The sequence below is a fragment of the Punica granatum genome, chromosome 2 (genome assembly GCF_007655135.1).
Source record: "Punica granatum isolate Tunisia-2019 chromosome 2, ASM765513v2, whole genome shotgun sequence".
Lineage (NCBI taxonomy): Eukaryota > Viridiplantae > Streptophyta > Magnoliopsida > Myrtales > Lythraceae > Punica > Punica granatum.
Window position 1 is genome coordinate 30906402 of NC_045128.1, and position 17366 is coordinate 30923767.

Sequence of the window (17366 nt, forward strand, 5' to 3'; positions counted from 1 at the left end):
ATTTTATCTCGTTACTTCAGAACTCATGGCCCTGAATGTTGTTCTTTCCAAAAATAGATATTCAGGATTCCCTGAATTTAGAAGTGCCGATAGAGAATCTTGATCTACTGGTCAAATGATATTAAAGGGGAAGCTCTTACCGACTGTCATGTTCATGAGCACCCTGATGTCCCTGACATCACCACGACGGTGAGGTCTTGGTTGAACACCTGACAATACCATTACCAACGGCAAATGCCCAAAACTCTAAGCTTGTTGCTTTTATGGCTTGGCTCACGAATTTGACTGACATCGGAATATTATAGCTGAGCCAAATGTAAAATACTTATTCTAAATTTTGATGTTCTTGTTTGCCAAGGAAATGCCTCTTCATCATAATGTCCACTTTTCTCTCATTTCTAGAATTCAAATAAGTGAAGCTAAGTGTTTTGCGTCTTGTTACAGCTGCAATCGTATCCGGATAAACGTGTTCGGGTATATGTGTTCGGATAAATGGATTGATTGGATAAATATGTCGTGTTAACGTGTTCGGGTACCGATTATAATCGCGTCGTGTATACGTGTACCTATTATGACACGTTTCGATAAATGGGTTTAAACGTGTCGTGTACGGGTTGACACGGATATAACCGTGTCGTGTACAAACCTGATATGTTTAATAATCGTGTCGTGTATGAGTTATAACTTCGATAATACGAATTTGTTTAGACACGACACGATACGAATTGCTATACTAAGGCGAAACCGCCTGGTTGCGGTTGCTGATCGATTCAAGTGTCGCATGGAGGTGTTTTAACGGAATTCAACGGCCATGGAGAGGCCGCGGTTAGACTAATGTGCATGCTGGACCAGATCAGTGCGTTATTGTTGAAACGTGTCAGTATTCGATTGACAGACAGAGTAAGCGTAGCGGAATGGAACCAATCATATCTCGGATTCTCTCCGACACTACCTTGAGCTTGCCACGTCTGATCTCTTCCCCTTGAGTGCTAATCACAGTTCGCACTCGTCAACTCACCAGAGCCACAAATACAGGTCGGTGCACTGCTCTGTTCGCCATAGAAATCCCACTCCCTCGCCGACCATCAGAGCCGAAAATCTCCGCCAAAGTTGAACGGAGCACGCCTGGACAGACCCAATCCCGTCCAATCGCCGCCCATGGCGATGGCGGTGTCGGCTGCAGCCCCCGCAATTCCCATATCCGCCTTGCGGGGCCGTCGCTCCCGGACGTTCAGGGCGACGGCGGCGAACAAGCCGGAGCAATCTCGAGCCATCGGGAACTTCCGCCACTTCAAGGACGCGGTTAAGAAGGACTTCGATTTCATGAGGAAGGGAATCAGGAAAGGGGTCGAGTGGGCGAACGAGGCCTTGCGCATTCCAAAGGTTGCGAGAGCTCTGGACGATGTTCTGTGGCTCAGGACGCTGGAAAGACCTGATGAGCCGCCGCCGGAGCCCTCTCCTTGGCCGCAGCCGTGGTATCCCGGTAATGTGTGACTGATTGATCCGGAGTTAGACCCAAAAGGAAAAAACCTTCTTTTTGTAATTGCTAATATGTGGTGTCTTCTGACAGAGCTCTCGGGTTTGCACTTGCTTATGGCTGACGTCAAAGCCATGGAGGCATACATTTCTTACTTCTACTGTCTTTCTCGTGTCTGGTCGAAGGCCCTTCCCGAAACCTATGACCCAGAAGGTGTTGCTGACTACTTTATTTGCAGGCCTCATGTAGTGGCCCTTCGACTCATTGAGGTAGTATATAAGTTTGAATATCGGGGTGTCAGTATAACTGTTCTTATCAGCATTGAGTTCTAGGTGAAATATAATTTTCTGTTATGCCTGTATGCTCTCTGCCTGTTTTATGATTTTTGCATTCTCAGTGGATAAACTACTTTGCAATCTCTCACCAAGGTTATCCTATTCTATGCTTGAAGGTGTTGTCAGCCTTGGCCTCCGCTGCAATCAGAATTCGAACAACAGGAGTCACTAAATCCTTAATACGGCGAGTTAATAAGGAATCTAGTGGGAATATCTCACAATATGATTTCGGGCTGGTTTTGAAAGAGACGATGTTAAATTTGGGCCCAACTTTCATCAAAGGTATCTCTTAAATGTTTGAAGCTGTCCATTATTTTCACTGTCCTGGCAATTATTGTAACTGTGTTCTTCCCTCAGAGATTTCTCTCTTCCATTTCCCTGCCATTCAGAAGGTTAAGATTCTAATGATGCGCCTTTGCTTGTGTATGCAGTGGGCCAGTCCCTTTCTACGAGGCCAGATATAATTGGTACTGAAATTTCAAAGGTCAGATAAAAGCCTATGGCTTCCATGTCATTTGTTTTTGGATGAATGAGTGATCTTCGGGATCTGATTTTTTGGAGTTATTTATCTTCTTGTCCCAAAAAAAAAGTGGTGCATTTTGATTTAGTTTTATGGGGTGGAAATGCCTTTTTCACTAAGGTGATGTCTCTCCTAGTACCTTGTGATATTTTTTGGATTGAAAATTCCTTTATACGTAAGCCGATGCATCTCCTAGTACTATGTAATTTTTTTTTGGATGCAAGATGCCTTTGACACTAAGCTGATGCATCTCCTAATAATATTGTATGGAAACACAGCTCAAAGTAATGTCATTAAACTTTGGAGTGTCAGCAGGCTTTGTGAATCCATGGCTTTTCTACTTGCTTGTGTACTTAAATATGTAACCCCGTACAATAAGTTAAAAGTTTTTCCATTAGAAAGTTTCCTGGGTCATCTGAACATATTACTAGGATCTCTTCCATTTTTCTTTTCCTTCAACTCATGCTATGATTGCAGGCATTGTCTGAGCTGCATGATCAAATACCTCCTTTTCCCAGGGTTGTGGCAATGAAAATCATGGAGGAAGAGCTAAGCTCTCCTGTACAATCAGTCTTCAGTTACATCTCTGATGAACCTGTAGCAGCAGCATCATTTGGTCAGGTGACCTTTAGACCTATGATCAAATGCATTTTTTTTTTGTGCATGATCAATTCATTATTCCTTGTAGTCAACAGATCTATGTGATCTGTGCATTTTTTTTCTTTTTAATGTATTCTCATGACGGTCTAATTTCAGGTCTATCGTGGAAAGACTGTTGATGGCTTTGATGTTGCAGTGAAAGTTCAGCGACCTAATTTGCATCATGTGGTGGTCCGTGATATCTATATTCTGCGTCTTGGGGTCGGTATCAGATTAATTTCTTCTCTTCACTTTCTTAGCTGAGGTTCTTTTTATCTACAGTGATGTTTATTAGCAGCATTGTAATTCAGATACTTGTTATAAATTTTCAGCTGGGGTTACTGCAAAAGATAGCAAAGAGAAAAAGTGATCTCCGGCTTTATGCTGATGAGCTCGGGAAAGGTTTAGTGGGAGAGCTGGATTATACTTTAGAGGCATCAAATGCTTCTGAATTTCTGGTACTGATTGAATTCAATATTTTCTTCGATCCATTATCTAAATCCTGCTAAGTTGTGAAGTCCAACTCTCTGAGCAGTTTTGCAACATCTAGGTACAATATGTGCAAAACCTATCATAAAAATCAGTCTTGTTACGAGCTTCGAAGATGTCTAAAAGTAGCGCATTGTATGTTATACAGTAATTGAATTAATGCTGGAAAAGCAAACTAAAACATCATATGCTGCTATCCGACTCTATTGAAGCAATTGTAAGGCTTGCTTCTTAGTGAATCTTCATTGCTTTTCAGGAAGTTCATTCCTCCTTCTCTTTCATACATGTGCCCAAAGTTTTCAAACAGCTGACTAGAAAGAGGGTTCTGACAATGGAGTGGATGGTTGGTGAGAGCCCAACTGACCTAATCTCAGTTGCCACTGGGTATTCTGTGGAACGTGGCTCTTACTACTCAGAGAAGCAAAAACACGAGGCCAAAAGGCGGCTTCTTGATATGGTATGCCATCAACAATGAATTGTTTCCTTGCTATATTACAAATTTGAACCCACCCTTTCAATAAGGAGTGCGTGTTGTTGGGTCTTGCTGACTTCTGGGCCAGATGAGTTGTCGATTCTGAGCTGATACTAATAAAATTATGGGCGGTAGTTTGTTTGATGCTAATCTTTTCAAAAGTTTTGGTGCTTTCCTACAGTACAGAAGATGGACACCCTTGAGCATAGGCTGCTATGCTTTTTCAAATTCTTTGTTCATTATTTTAACGTGGACCAAATTTTATATAGATATCTTCTTCTTTTCTTATGTTCAAGGTGAACAAAGGGGTGGAGGCATCTTTGATTCAGCTCCTCGAAACAGGCTTGCTTCATGCTGACCCACATCCTGGAAACTTGCGCTACACATCATCAGGAAAACTAGGGTATTCACTTTAGACTCTTTTCCTCCCATTTGAAAACATGCCATTTGATATACCAATTTTTAAATCTATGAGCACTATATCCTTGAATTACTTTTGTAACTAATTGCTTTTTTTGTATGTCAGCTTTCTGGATTTTGGTCTGCTTTGTCGGATGGAAAGGAGACATCAATTCGCAATGCTTGCTTCTATTGTGCACATAGTAAATGGGGATTGGGCTTCCCTTGTCCAAGCATTGACTGAAATGGATGTTGTGAGGCCAGGAACTAATCTTCGTAGAGTTACCCTGGTACGACACTTGCCTGTCTGTCACTACCAGAAACAAAAGTACTTCTATATCTGGAGCCTCTTTTGGTTCACAGAATAATTAGATTTTCCAATATATTCATTGAATTAGCCACTTGCTTATTGGCAAAGTCATACAAATGATCTCAGTGAAGCAATTTTTTCTTGCTTTGGATCAGGACTCCCTGATTACATTTTTTAATCATTGTATGTTACTTTCAAAAATCTACCTTACCCCATGAGGCCCAGAATTTTATAGCACTGGCAATTCAATGTCCAGTCCAGTACTAGAAACTTTGCTTTCAATTCTGTAATTTTATTTTCAGCGTAGTTCCATGAATCATGAACCCAGTCCAGTCCAGTACTAGAAAATGCTTTCTACTCTGTAATTTTTATAATTTTCCCAGCATTAGTCCATGGAACTTGAAGTATATAATATCTACTAATGATATTCAACCAAAGTTGAACTATTTGAGGTCATGCTCGGCACTCGTGATGCTGATTTACCATGTTGACTTGTAATGATTCAGGATTTGGAGTATGCTCTGGGTGAAGTTGAGTTTCGAGATGGGATTCCTGATGTCAAGTTCAGTAGGGTGAGACCTCATGCAATGATTCCTCTTTTGATGCCACCCTATGCTACAGTACAAGATTGGTTTATAAAAAGGAAAGACTAACACAAGGTCATTCTACAAGGTTTTAGGTAAAATATGGTCAATTGCCCTCAAGTATCACTTTCGCATGCCACCGTACTACACTTTGGTGCTTCGTTCTCTAGCTTCCTTGGAAGGTAAGCATGCAATGTTACTCAGTTCTTTATTGTTTCAGATTGCTGAAGTATGTTTTAGTTACGCTGTGATTCCAAGTATACTTGTAATTGTAAAAGGACTTTCTCATGTCAGTTTAAAAGAAATTTCTATTATCTCTACATTTATAATAGTTAGCTCAGCTGCTGGCATCTCATGCTGCCACCTCATCAAATCTAGAAATCGTCTACTCGTGAACTTACATCAGCAATTCTTTAGACATCAACACATCATCAAAATCGACAATTTAAACTTTCCAATTGTTCTACTTTTAAATAGTAATATCTTGGTACTCCTTAAAGGAGAAGTATAGTTATGATGCTTTTTACAAAATAATAAGAAGATAATGAATTACCACCAAGTTCAAATTTACACTTGACTCAAGTGAAGAAAGCTGTTAACTCAGCACTATGATCTTCAGGCTTGGCTGTAGCGGGAGATAGGAATTTCAAGACATTCGAAGCTGCCTATCCATATGTGGTCAGGAAGCTTCTCATGGAAAATTCTGTGGAGACAAGGAGAATCCTACACTCGGTAAGAAATACACAAGAATGATAACTGTTGGACGAGGTTGATTGTGCAATTCATGTGAGGAGATGATTCTTCTAGTAACTTCTGTTTCTGTTCTTAACTGCATGGTCTAGGTAGTTTTCACTAAGAAGAAGGAGTTTCGGTGGGAGCGGCTCTCTCTTTTCCTAAGGGTTGGCACAACTAGGTAACTTCAGATTTATTTCATGGAATGCAATCTGAACATGATGGAACCTTAAGCAAGTTAGATTTGACATCTTGTTTTCTCAGAAACAAGAAAAATTTTGGTCATTTGCATTTGGCTGTCTATGTTATCCATGAGGTTAAGAACAATTGCTAACTCAAAGGAAAGCTTAAGAGTCACGGAGGTCTAGCATCAATTAAGAAAAAGACAGTGCTTTTAAGTTTTCTAAAATAGTGTCCACTACTTTTAGATGGGACATTAACCAATGCTGTCTGGTTGATTGGTTTCTAACAGCACCAAGTCACCAAAAAGTAGCTAAAAAATACTAGTGAAATGTATTTTGTGCAGAAAATTAAAGCACGTAAATAATTACACCAAAAAAAAAAACTTTGGAAAAGAGGTGGCACCATGGCAGTGGGTGTTGGGAATAATGATCAGTTGATAAATGTTTTATTTGAAAGGAAATGCTAGTCTCCTTTTGAAAGTTTATTTAGTTTAAAGATTCATTTTAGTTGTGGCTAGAACAATGTTAGGCCCCACTAGCATGGAATCTAATACATGCATGAAAGTGGGATGGTGTGAACCCATGATTGTACTTGTGTACTGCGAGAAGACTTCTATTATGGAATTGGAAGAATTGGCTAATTTATAATGTACATAGAAAATTGTAGATTAAGAGCCAAAAAGAGGAAGTCCTCCTTTGATGCATATATCGTTATACATATTCTCTAGAAGGTCTTCAATGTAATTTCTGTGCTCAGGAAAACCTTACAAGGGTTGGTTGCATCCAACGCTGAAGCTTCAGTTGATTTGGTTCCAAAGAGTAGTACCGGTGCTGTCAATATGGCAAACTTGGTCTTGAGACTTCTGCCTTCTAAAGATGGTGTCATACTCAGAAGACTCTTAATGACTGCTGTAAGTGCTCCTGAGCTTTATGATTTTCCCATATGTTCTTGATTGTTCCCAGTATGCTCCATTCTGACAATTATTCTGTAACACCAATAATAGCATAAATGGTCAATTAGAACTGGTTCGGGCATTCGAACTGCTTGAGGCATGGGTCGTGAATTCATGGGGCCAATGAGGCTTTGATGTTTCCATCAGTATGGTGAGATTAAGATAACCATGTAAAAGGCTATAAGATTGTGATTGCATTTGCATCCTATGATGATTTGGCTGGTTTAGACCTGCTTTCTGGGTGAATTGGCCTGTTCATTCTGGTTTGCTCAAAATCACATGAAATCTGGCCTCTTGCCGAGATCCAGGTTGGACAAGTGGCTTGATGCCCATCCAGTTATGATGACTACGATATAATAACTGTTCCCATGTCTGATGAAGTTTATCGATCTTCTGTCATAAACAGGACGGAGCTTCATTGGTTCAAGCAATGGTGTCAAAGGAGGCAGTCTTCTTCCGCCAGCAACTTTGTGGGGTAATTGCAGATACACTCTACAAGTGGATGTCTGATGCTATTGGGCTGTGCAGTATGGTACCAGCCAACCGTGAAGCACCTGTTCAGGATCATCAGGTCATATTGAGAGATCGACGTATTAGAGTCATTGCCTTGAAAGCGCTGGGTGATGCAAGGAGAGATCCTCTGCTGATGCTGAGACTCTGTTGGGTTTCCTTTGTGATGGGCCTCACTGCTTCTGCCATGGCTTGTCATCGGGTTATTGTGAACTTGTCGGAGGCATATTTTGGCCCAATATCTTTGGTTCCCAAAAGATTCGCTATCAGTGCATGATGATCTCTTCCGACATTGTCCGACTGGCCCCATTTTATTTTATTTTCCAAGTAGAGTGGCGTAGAGTATCATCAGTGGGAAGCTGATTAACCTTGGTGAAGAAGACGGGTTCAAGTTCCTTTTGCATTGAAAATCTGCAGCTTCAGGCTACACTATTTTTTGCCTGGTACATAGTGTAGATTACATTAATCAGGATTGCGACAATTGTCAGAAACAATAGTAAGGCTCAATCCTCTATCGTTCAATTGTAGGGCAAGTGATTTACTGTCCCTCTTAATGCACAATTTGAATGCCATAGATTTGATCGATCGGTCTCTACTTTCAGCAAGATTCTGTAATTAGCCATGCAAAGAACTTTGCAGGCTCTTAACTTGGTATTTTTGATCAGGTAAAATGTGAGCAGCAATACAGTAATGATTTTGATGTTAAACCAGTGTTCTTCCTTCTGCTTCGTTCATTTTCTATCCAAGTCTCGTATGTGGTTACGCTGGGTTAGCTTTCACGAGCTATCCCTATAACAACTGCTAGCGGGCTAAAGGCTTCAGACATTGCCGATGGTGCTTTGTCGGCATTCTCATGAGAATGGCAATGGGCAATATCCAGTGACAAAGCTGGCCATGGCCACAGAGGAAAGCGTGGTAATGGCTTTGTCTTGGCCACTGCAAGGTTATGCATCACCAGTTTGAGCTTCCGGCAAGACCAGATTGGCTACTTCTTCGGGTTTGATTCACGCTATTCGTTAATTAAACAGAAGAGAAAAGTAAAATTACATGAAGCAGTGAAAAATCCCAAATGGCCTTGACATTAGTCTAAGACTCTGAGATGTGCATACATATATACTTCGCTGGCGGCTGCTGCTCCTTTCTGTACAATGATTGGTACATTCACACCCATCAAAGTAAGCAGACTCCCGGAGCTTCTGCCCCAACTCCCAGTCGATCATCTGTACCCCTGGTTCACTTCCTGAACGAGAAATCTGATAAGCTCGTATCAATCGGGTGGTGAGTTCCAGTCCTCTGAAGCTCTCTAGTCCCCTGAGTGGGGTGTCGCCCCTCTACGTCCATTTCTGTTATGCCCGCATTCCTGTTCCAGTGCGTGTCGTCAACCTCATCATGACTGTGTGGCGAAGGGGAATGCGACCCAACCGTCACCACCCACTGCTCATTCTCGACGTGTGATTCCCTCGGGCTCACCGGGAGGCTGTCAAGACTCCGGTTCTGGTAGTTGTGGAGGAGGTGGATGGGAGAGGAGCCGCGCTCTGGGGTGGCAGGGCAGCTCGAGAATGGTGTCACCGAGTTGGAGTGCTTGCTGTCCTTGGCGTGCCTCTTCGCCGTGTGGTGCCAGTGCTTCAGCGCCGTAGCCACCTGGTTGTTGAAGATGGTTGGTTTCATTGTTGAGCCCATCTGCACCAATCAATGAGTATGAATATGTATTCATATTTCACAACACGGCCTCCCACAAATAGACTGAACTAGGAGCAACTTGAAATCAGAATTGGCACTCCAGTTTAGTGATTGATTTCCTAAACAGATGGATGCCGGAGAAACCAAAAGTAGGAGGATTTACTACTAACCTGTGTGACTAGAGCATAGAGTGGCAGAGTCACATAACTGCAAACAACTTGTATTAGGACCCTGCATAAATTTTCCAATTAGACCGACGTTGCATTAGCACAGTTTTGAAAATATCGATCAACCGCTCTGTATTTACGATCGACTTAAAAGCTCACCCCATTGATACTCTGATGATGATGTCTTCGAGCTTGTCATGGAAGCAGTTTCTTATGTTGAATTCATACTGTAAAGAAGAAGGGATTCAATTGTCAGCTTAGAAGAGGGAATTGTAGCTCGGACCGCGTCTAAAAGGATTCTTTTAGACTAAATTAATCACGACAGTTCCCAATTTTGTGACAAGCAATGCAGGAGCCACGACAATCAAGAGCTGTGATCAGCCAGATCGAGAAGTCGACACTCACCGTACTCCAAGCAAAGAAGGCTAGTTGGAAAGCGTTCTGCGAAGATAAACCAAAAATGAAATGGCCAAAATCAGCACATTGATGTTCTAAGTGACCAAAAATGTATGCTTCGATTTAAATTGAGCGAACAGTTTTGCAGAGAGAGCTACCCAAGCAAGTACTAACATGGTAGTTACCTGAAAGAGGACAAAGTGGATGAGGAAGAGTATGAACCAAGGCCGACTGAACCAGAAGAGGTCATCCCCGGGCTGAACCACCGGGGTGCCCTTTACCACGTCTCCTCGCTCTTGAATTCGGAGTCCCATCTTCGTAATGATCATTTGGAGCTTCGTCCCAACCAGCAAGATTATCTGCAACATTTACATTTCGAATCATCATGACTCAGTATCCTATGTTTGTATATGAAAGGAGAATGTACACTTGGAAATGATCAAGACGTTTGCTTTAAGTTGTGCTTACAATCAAGGGGATGAACGGCAGCCAAAGGTAAGAGTACCATCCTGCAAACAGGAAAAGATCAAACCAGCCCTGTGTTAGCCACATGGTTCATAAAATGTTCACACGGAAACTTGTTCCCGGGCTGCTTTCACTATTTTATAAGATAGCCTTTATTAAGACATCATGTGAAGGTTTATTACCATGTGTGTTCGAGAGCAGAAAGAGCACTGCAGAGAACCAAATAACTGGACTGCAAATTCGACAGTAACATAGGCAGGTAAGTCACTAGTTCAAAGGGAAAAATGAACTTCTGATGAAATAAATGTTTTGTGAACCGACCTTATGCTGACCACGACTTTGAAGTCCTCCTCAAGTGACCTGTGGATGTATTTCTGGAAGTCGAATTTTGTCCCATTTTCAGGAGCTAGATGTGCCTGAAAAACAGTAGTTTGATGTTTTTAAACCCCGCGGAGAGCAGATCAGATAGGCATTTTGGCTGGTCTATACAGTGAGAAATATTACTTACGATGATGAATCCATGTCTTAATGTCATGTAGTCAACTTTGGTCACAGAACCAAGGAACTGTCTGAAAAAACAGACCTGCAGAAAACAGAAAACAGAGGTAAGCATTTCGTAAGGTTTTCCTGTACCTCTAATGCTAGTAATAATTCCATAAAAAATAAATTATTTTCCATTTTTTGTGAATAAGCAATATGGACGATGAACTTACAATCCAAAGAGTAACAGGTGACTTGCTCCAAAAATGCAAATGCCTTCTCCCAAATGATGTCTCCCTTGCAAATCTAAACCTCTCAGGATCTACAAAAAAGTTTTACAACAAAACTGCAAACTTTAACTTATATGCTAATTGTATCATCATATTACTTATGGAAAAAATATATGTCATATAGCACAACTTTTTACTTTTGTGTCAACTTTATCACAACCTTTCAAAATAGTACAACGCTTAGGGTGTAGTGCCAACTATAGTTTGACTTCAAATTTTTCATGAAAAGTAAATGGAAAGTTGGCATGGTGCGCATGTGGATGAATAATGCGCCCAATCTCATGTGAAATAACCCATATTCCAACCCGTCCGGTACTCTTTACCCACCCGACTCCGCCACAATCAATACCCAAATACTAGTCCGGTCTCTTCACACTTCTCTAGTCTCTCTGAAACCCCAAATTTCTCTTCAATTCAACGTTTTGTCTTTTCTCCCCTCTACACCCACAAACTTGACAGTCTCTCTCCACATTTCTTCATCTTTTGTTTATATAGAAGAAAACGAAATAAGGTTTGCATTTCATTTGATAGGTATGAGCAGCCATTTTCTTTCTAACAAATTTGCATCCCTTGCTCACTATATGAACTGCAATAAGTTTTATATGTGATTTTTTTTAATTCTATTGATGGTGTGGTTGTTTTCAAATAGAGCAATTTTGTATGTGAAGAGATAGGACTGAGATTAGGATATTGATGGTGAGAGAGTCGGGTGGGTACAAGAGCATCAGGCAGGTCAGAATATGGGTTGTTTCGCATGTGGCAAGAGTTCGGACCTACTATTCATCCACGGCTGCACTACATCAGCTTTCTATTCATTTTTTATGAAAAAATTGACGTTAGGTCATAATTGATACTACATCCTAAACGATGTGCTATATAGTGTAATTTAAAAAAGTAATGATAAAATTGACACAAATATAAAAGGTTACGCTATTACATATATTTTTCCTTATCACTTAACTATGAAGCGAAAGCATTTACCAACTAAAATCAGGTCAGTATTATAGGTGATTTTTAGTTAAACGGAATTTCACGAATAACCAGACGACTTAAAGGAGCAGCCCTCCTGAATGATTTTTCTAGTAATAATTGGACAGAGACGGAACGAGCATACATTTAAAATTATCGGAAATCAGTCAGAAGGCGAACAGTAATATCTGGATTTTTAGGAATTGAATAAGGGGCCAAGTTGATAATTTTTAGGAATTGAATAAAGGGGCCAAGTTGACCATAGGAATAGATTACCATTGTAATATTGATACTCAAATGTCTTTGTCTCGTTTTCCCACAACTTCCACTTCCCCATCTGCATATTTTCAATCATTCCAATTAAATAGATCAACTTCATCTTATCCAGAATAAATAAATAAATAAATAAATAAGCCAAAAAAGGGGGTCTTAAGAAAATGTAATATATTACCTTGAAAGTGCCCAAGGCCAAGGTTATCATGCAGTAGAGAACATGAAATATTGCCAGCACAAAGATGAATATGTGAAGCTGGTGAATCCCATATGCTGTCATAAATGCTACTTTGCCCTGCAATTGCAAACATAACCAGATCGGTCACCCCCATGGTCATTTCATGATTTCTTTTATCAGAAACACGATTGTCTTCTAAAATATTATCTCGGCGGCCGTTTCACTTGCAAGAAAATACAGAAGAAATGGTATGCGAAACTTCCTTAAACTATAAACTATTTTTTGAAGAAATTTCTGTTTGAAGAGAGAGCTCATTTTGATACCTGTGCTGTGCACTTATCCTTCCCCTTTGTGGCCAAGCTCCGACGGGCAATCTCTCCAGCCCCTGAATTAAAGAACTCGAGGAGCCTTCGCCCGTACTGATAAACCTTGGGTGGCCCACTACATGGGCGCCAGGTATATGCTACTTTCGTTGAAATGCATATCCCTGATATCCGATCTTGAAGTACGGTTAAGAGCAAAGATATGAAACCCAGCAGCATAAGCTCTGCGTGAAAGAAAGAAAAGCAATCGAAGTGGATCGATTATGGGTAGGCAACTTAGGCTCAATACACAACGAACGTTATATTGCTTTCTACATGAGACCGGACGGCAAGGACCAAAGGCATGTACCTGCTTTAACTTTCTCAAGGGCCTCAACAAGAGCTGGCTTCCTTTTCCTTTCTAGCCACTGCAGAATAACGTAACCACAAGGGATCAACTCGTGATCATTAAAAAGGTGGGCATGATGTTCAATATTTCGAAAGCTGCCGAAGCTTTCTTTACTACCCTTTGATTCCCGGTAAAAACATCAGTATATATCAACACTCTTGACAGAAAGAAGGTACATGAGAAAATGTAAGAGGAAGAGGAAGTACGAAAGACTCGAACATCTTCAACTTATATTGACCCTACGCCGTACTCGAGAAGTAACTGAGCAGAAATCTTCCAGGAGCAGAAAAGGAACATACATGTAAAACCTGAAGCTTGTTATCATGTTGAGTATTACCTTGCCTACGAGGTGGATGATGTGTTCGACAATGAGGGAGATGGCGAGCAACACAAAACACACAGTCGCCACTGCCCACGTCGCGGTTTCCTCCAGCGTTCGCTCGTACTCGTACGTGTACTCTCCCTCTGTCGCCATTTTCTTTTATTCTCTTATGCTTGCGCTTCACTTAATAAACAACTTCAAATTCAAGAGAACACTAAACACCACACACACACACGTATATATATATATATATATATATATGTACAGGTCCCCTTTTTCCAGCCGGAGTTGGATTGAGGAACTATTAATATTGACGTGAAGTGGGCAGAGTAAAGGGGAGAAGCCGATGAAAGTCTGTCCGAAAGACCAACTTCTGTTGTGGGGTGTCTGCAGGTCTATCTCCTATACATACGTACCTATAAGCATATTTATATATATAGACTACGTATATATATTTCAAGAACTTATATATACATATGTGTGCGCATATGGATTACTCATAGATATAGACGGAAGAGAACCGGTAAGAGACTTTCACCAAAAACAGAAAACTGGTAAGAGAAGAAAATTAAAGTCTTTGACCAGTCCAAACAGTGGCTCAAGAAATGCCAATATATCCCCACAGACGGCTCGATATATATTGACATCTGTATCAAATGAAAATCTTACATATTTTTTTGGGTGAATAACACCTTACATATTTTATATTGTATTATACACCTTACATTTAATATATAATATAGATAGAAAATATATATGAATATTTAACGGTCAGAGAGGATTGAGACCCGCGTAACTACGTGTTATTGACTTTCAATTTCAATCGGAACATTATGTGGATTGACGTGATCAAAATGGAATTAAAAGACACGCACAAGACAAGACAAATTAAGACAAGTCAGGCAATTGTATCCCCAAAAAAGGAAAAAAAGACTTAAGTATCCGGTCTAGGGCCTAGACGGGTCCAGGGAGGAGAGAGAATGAGAGGAGCATGTTTTGCCGGCTTCAACCGAAAAAACCCCACTCACTCTTTTTTCTTTTTTTTTTTTTTCTTTCTTTCTTTTATTGATAATAAGTTGAAAAATATATAATAAAAAAATTATGAAAAAATATTTATCAACTATTTCAGGAAAAAATTATTAACATATTTAATGATAAAAATACAAAAAATAGTAAAATGTATTAATTATTAAATAAGTAAATACTATAATAATATCGTCAAGTTATCACAAATTACTAACATGTTATCACAATATATAATAACTAACATCAAATTTGTGATAACTCGTTAAAAGGGGTAACTACAATTATTAAGGCATCACAAGATGCGATAACCTTTGTATTAGTAAACCTCCAAATTTTGTGCCTATTATAATATAATAATTAGCAAATCATTATGTGCCTCCCAAAGGGTTGTTTGTTGGGAAAAGTATAATTTCAGTCTTGTGGTTTACTAACTTTTCTATATTCATCATATTTCTTTTTTTCTATTTTCGTCATTTATCTTTTGACATTTTCTTATTTTTATTTTTCTGTTAATTTGACTATTAAGTTTGCTACCATGGAATTCAATTAGATGCCCAATTAGACACATGGGCGCCACATTTTTTTCCTCAATCTATTAAAAAATGGAGATAAATATATGGGAGAAAAAGAAAAATTAATCCGAATATTTTGTTTAAAGAAAATATATATTAGTGAAGGTTGCTAAATATCTCATCTCTATAGATCACCATAGCTGGACGAGGAGAAAGATGGGAGATGCAAAGAATAACCATGGATGAAAAAATATATGTTATTTGAATTTCAATCTTCTTATCGTTGTGTGCTCATTTAAGCTACTGGACCATCAATTTCTCGATCCATGCACTACCATGGAATAGAGGAATGATTCATTGTTTGCCATTCGAAAATTAATTCAAAGTTGATTCTTTCGGCTTCAACAAAAATTAATTCAAGATTTTATTGGAAAAGACCCCAATTTGAGGGTTTCAGTCGAAAGGGAAGAGGAGTGTTGAAGGGGGACCTTGCTGCCGATGTTAGAGGAGAAAGCGCGAACCGGACCCACTGTCCTTAACGTACTGGATCGATGCTCGAGGCACTATTGGAAAGCTCCGGTTCTAACCTCTCTTTCTATGCAGTTAGGGTAACAAGCAAATTGGATGAGGAAGAAGAAGGGAGCTTTTCTGGCTGAATTCCAAGGCAGCAAATTGGTCATCTAATGGGATTCCATGTGGCAAATTTAAGAGTAAAATTAACGAAATGATGAAAATAGAAAAGCGCCGAAGGTTAAAGGACAAAAATAGAAAAGAAAATATAAATAGAGTGAAAATAAAAGTCACTAAATTTACAGGATCAAAAGTAAAATTTTTTCTTAATTCTTTCTCAATATGATATAAAACGTGAGGTATGACTAACTTTCAATAATTGAAAAATCATTAGTGTTTTTTTAATGGTATTTTTTCTACTCCCGAAAAGGATTTTTCATCATACTAACTAAATTTTTTTGATTAAATCCAACGGTTTATGTACTAAGCCAATTTTAATATATAGGTGATTATTGTAGGATTTGCGGGTGTAACTCACCATTCCCGTCACACACTTGTATATTATTGTTCTAACAAAAATCCGAATAAGATACGGAACATTGAACTAGTCATGGAGGTCATTGTACCTGTGGAAGAAAAATCAGATGCAGGTGAACCATCGTTGCAAGAAATCTTGGCAACGCTATTCTGAAATTGACATGATCTTCTGCTGGACAAATCCATTTTTGCTTCTTAGATCCTCAATTCGTCATATGCCAAAATAAATGGTGTGAATCTTGAAAAGTTAATATACACGTAGACTTGTCAAATCAGGAAATTCAAAACCGATGGAAAGGCAAAGGGGATACATATAATTTTGTTGTGAATAATGTTATCCGGAAACTCAATTGGACTCCGACTAATGAAGAGACGCATCAGTTCACTAAAAGTAAAGATCTCTCAGCATAAATTTGTAGTATTCACAATGACTCAAAATCGAGCTCTTGCTCAAAGGGAGATATCGATCAAACGAGAGAAGATAAAGATATGAATTTTTTTTTTTTGCCGGATGATAAAGATATGAACTTAATGAAATTGTCTTATGAGAAGTTTACGAGGGAAGTATCAAAAAAGACAAAAACTTTTGGCAATTTTTCTCTATAAGACCATTACGTTTATTTCCGTTTTAATGAGGCCATATAGTTGCGTAAAACGTATGGATAAGGCTTTTCGTAATTTTTCAATACATTTATATTTTAGTTTTAGAGCTAGAAGTAGAACCACCGCCATTGACGTCGGAGACACCATTTCCTGCACCAAAAGACAAGGACCCAAGTCGGTCTAGTCCTTACCTAGCATCCACCAATCCCTCACCGAAAGATGTCAAGGTCTCCGTCTTTTTCTCACAAAATGAGATTGTATGTTTTATAGTACGTGAACTTACCTAGAAAGTATGTGTTTTGTTATGCAGTTGAGATAAAGTTAAAGTTAAAATTTTAAAATTTAATTTTAAAATCAAACGAGTTAGAAATATCTTAGAAGTGTGAATTTCACTCACATTGTGCCCTCTTCTTCACCCGCAAAGTCATCGACTTCATCTAAGGAGACGAGAAAGTTTGGATCTTTAAGGCTAAGTTGACCTACGAAAACCCATGAGCAAGAAGCTTTACTCTGTACGTGACTCCAACTCTAAGCTCATGAAGTCGTGCCCTGCAAGGCCAAGACCTTTATCCCTCTCACTCGTAGGATCTCGAACATCGACCGGAGGAGGTATCACCGGTGGCCACCACTCACTGCCAGAAGGTC

The 17366-nt window shown here is 39.5% G+C and overlaps 2 protein-coding genes across 3 annotated transcripts; one reads left to right on the forward strand and one right to left on the reverse strand.

The window, feature by feature from the left end:
• The first annotated feature begins 998 nt into the window (after positions 1 to 998).
• Positions 999 to 8203, forward strand: LOC116196137 (uncharacterized protein slr1919). 2 transcript variants are annotated; one of them, XM_031525717.1, is made up of 16 exons: positions 1002 to 1483; positions 1571 to 1746; positions 1929 to 2094; positions 2244 to 2296; positions 2810 to 2953; positions 3089 to 3193; positions 3304 to 3429; positions 3717 to 3917; positions 4229 to 4335; positions 4459 to 4621; positions 5148 to 5213; positions 5314 to 5407; positions 5845 to 5957; positions 6068 to 6138; positions 6897 to 7050; positions 7499 to 8203. In XM_031525717.1, exons 1-16 carry the CDS (start codon positions 1159 to 1161, stop codon positions 7877 to 7879), a joined length of 2445 nt encoding a protein of 814 aa, XP_031381577.1. In that variant the 5' UTR covers positions 1002 to 1158; the 3' UTR covers positions 7880 to 8203. The 2 variants fall into 2 exon arrangements, 1 of the variants encoding a protein (XP_031381577.1); XR_004154758.1 differs by lacking the exons at positions 6897 to 7050; positions 7499 to 8203 and having other exon boundaries at positions 999 to 1483; positions 5321 to 5407; positions 6068 to 6096.
• Positions 8204 to 8567: 364 nt separating this feature from the next.
• Positions 8568 to 14155, reverse strand: LOC116196139 (MLO-like protein 2). Its single transcript, XM_031525718.1, has 15 exons — positions 13549 to 14155; positions 13173 to 13230; positions 12824 to 13047; positions 12501 to 12617; positions 12326 to 12386; positions 11024 to 11112; positions 10819 to 10893; positions 10632 to 10726; positions 10493 to 10542; positions 10314 to 10354; positions 10031 to 10204; positions 9855 to 9890; positions 9609 to 9676; positions 9453 to 9513; positions 8568 to 9282 (listed from the first exon to the last, which is right to left on the reverse strand). Exons 1-15 carry the CDS (start codon positions 13684 to 13686, stop codon positions 8836 to 8838), a joined length of 1734 nt encoding a protein of 577 aa, XP_031381578.1. The 5' UTR covers positions 13687 to 14155; the 3' UTR covers positions 8568 to 8835.
• Positions 14156 to 17366: the final 3211 nt, after the last annotated feature.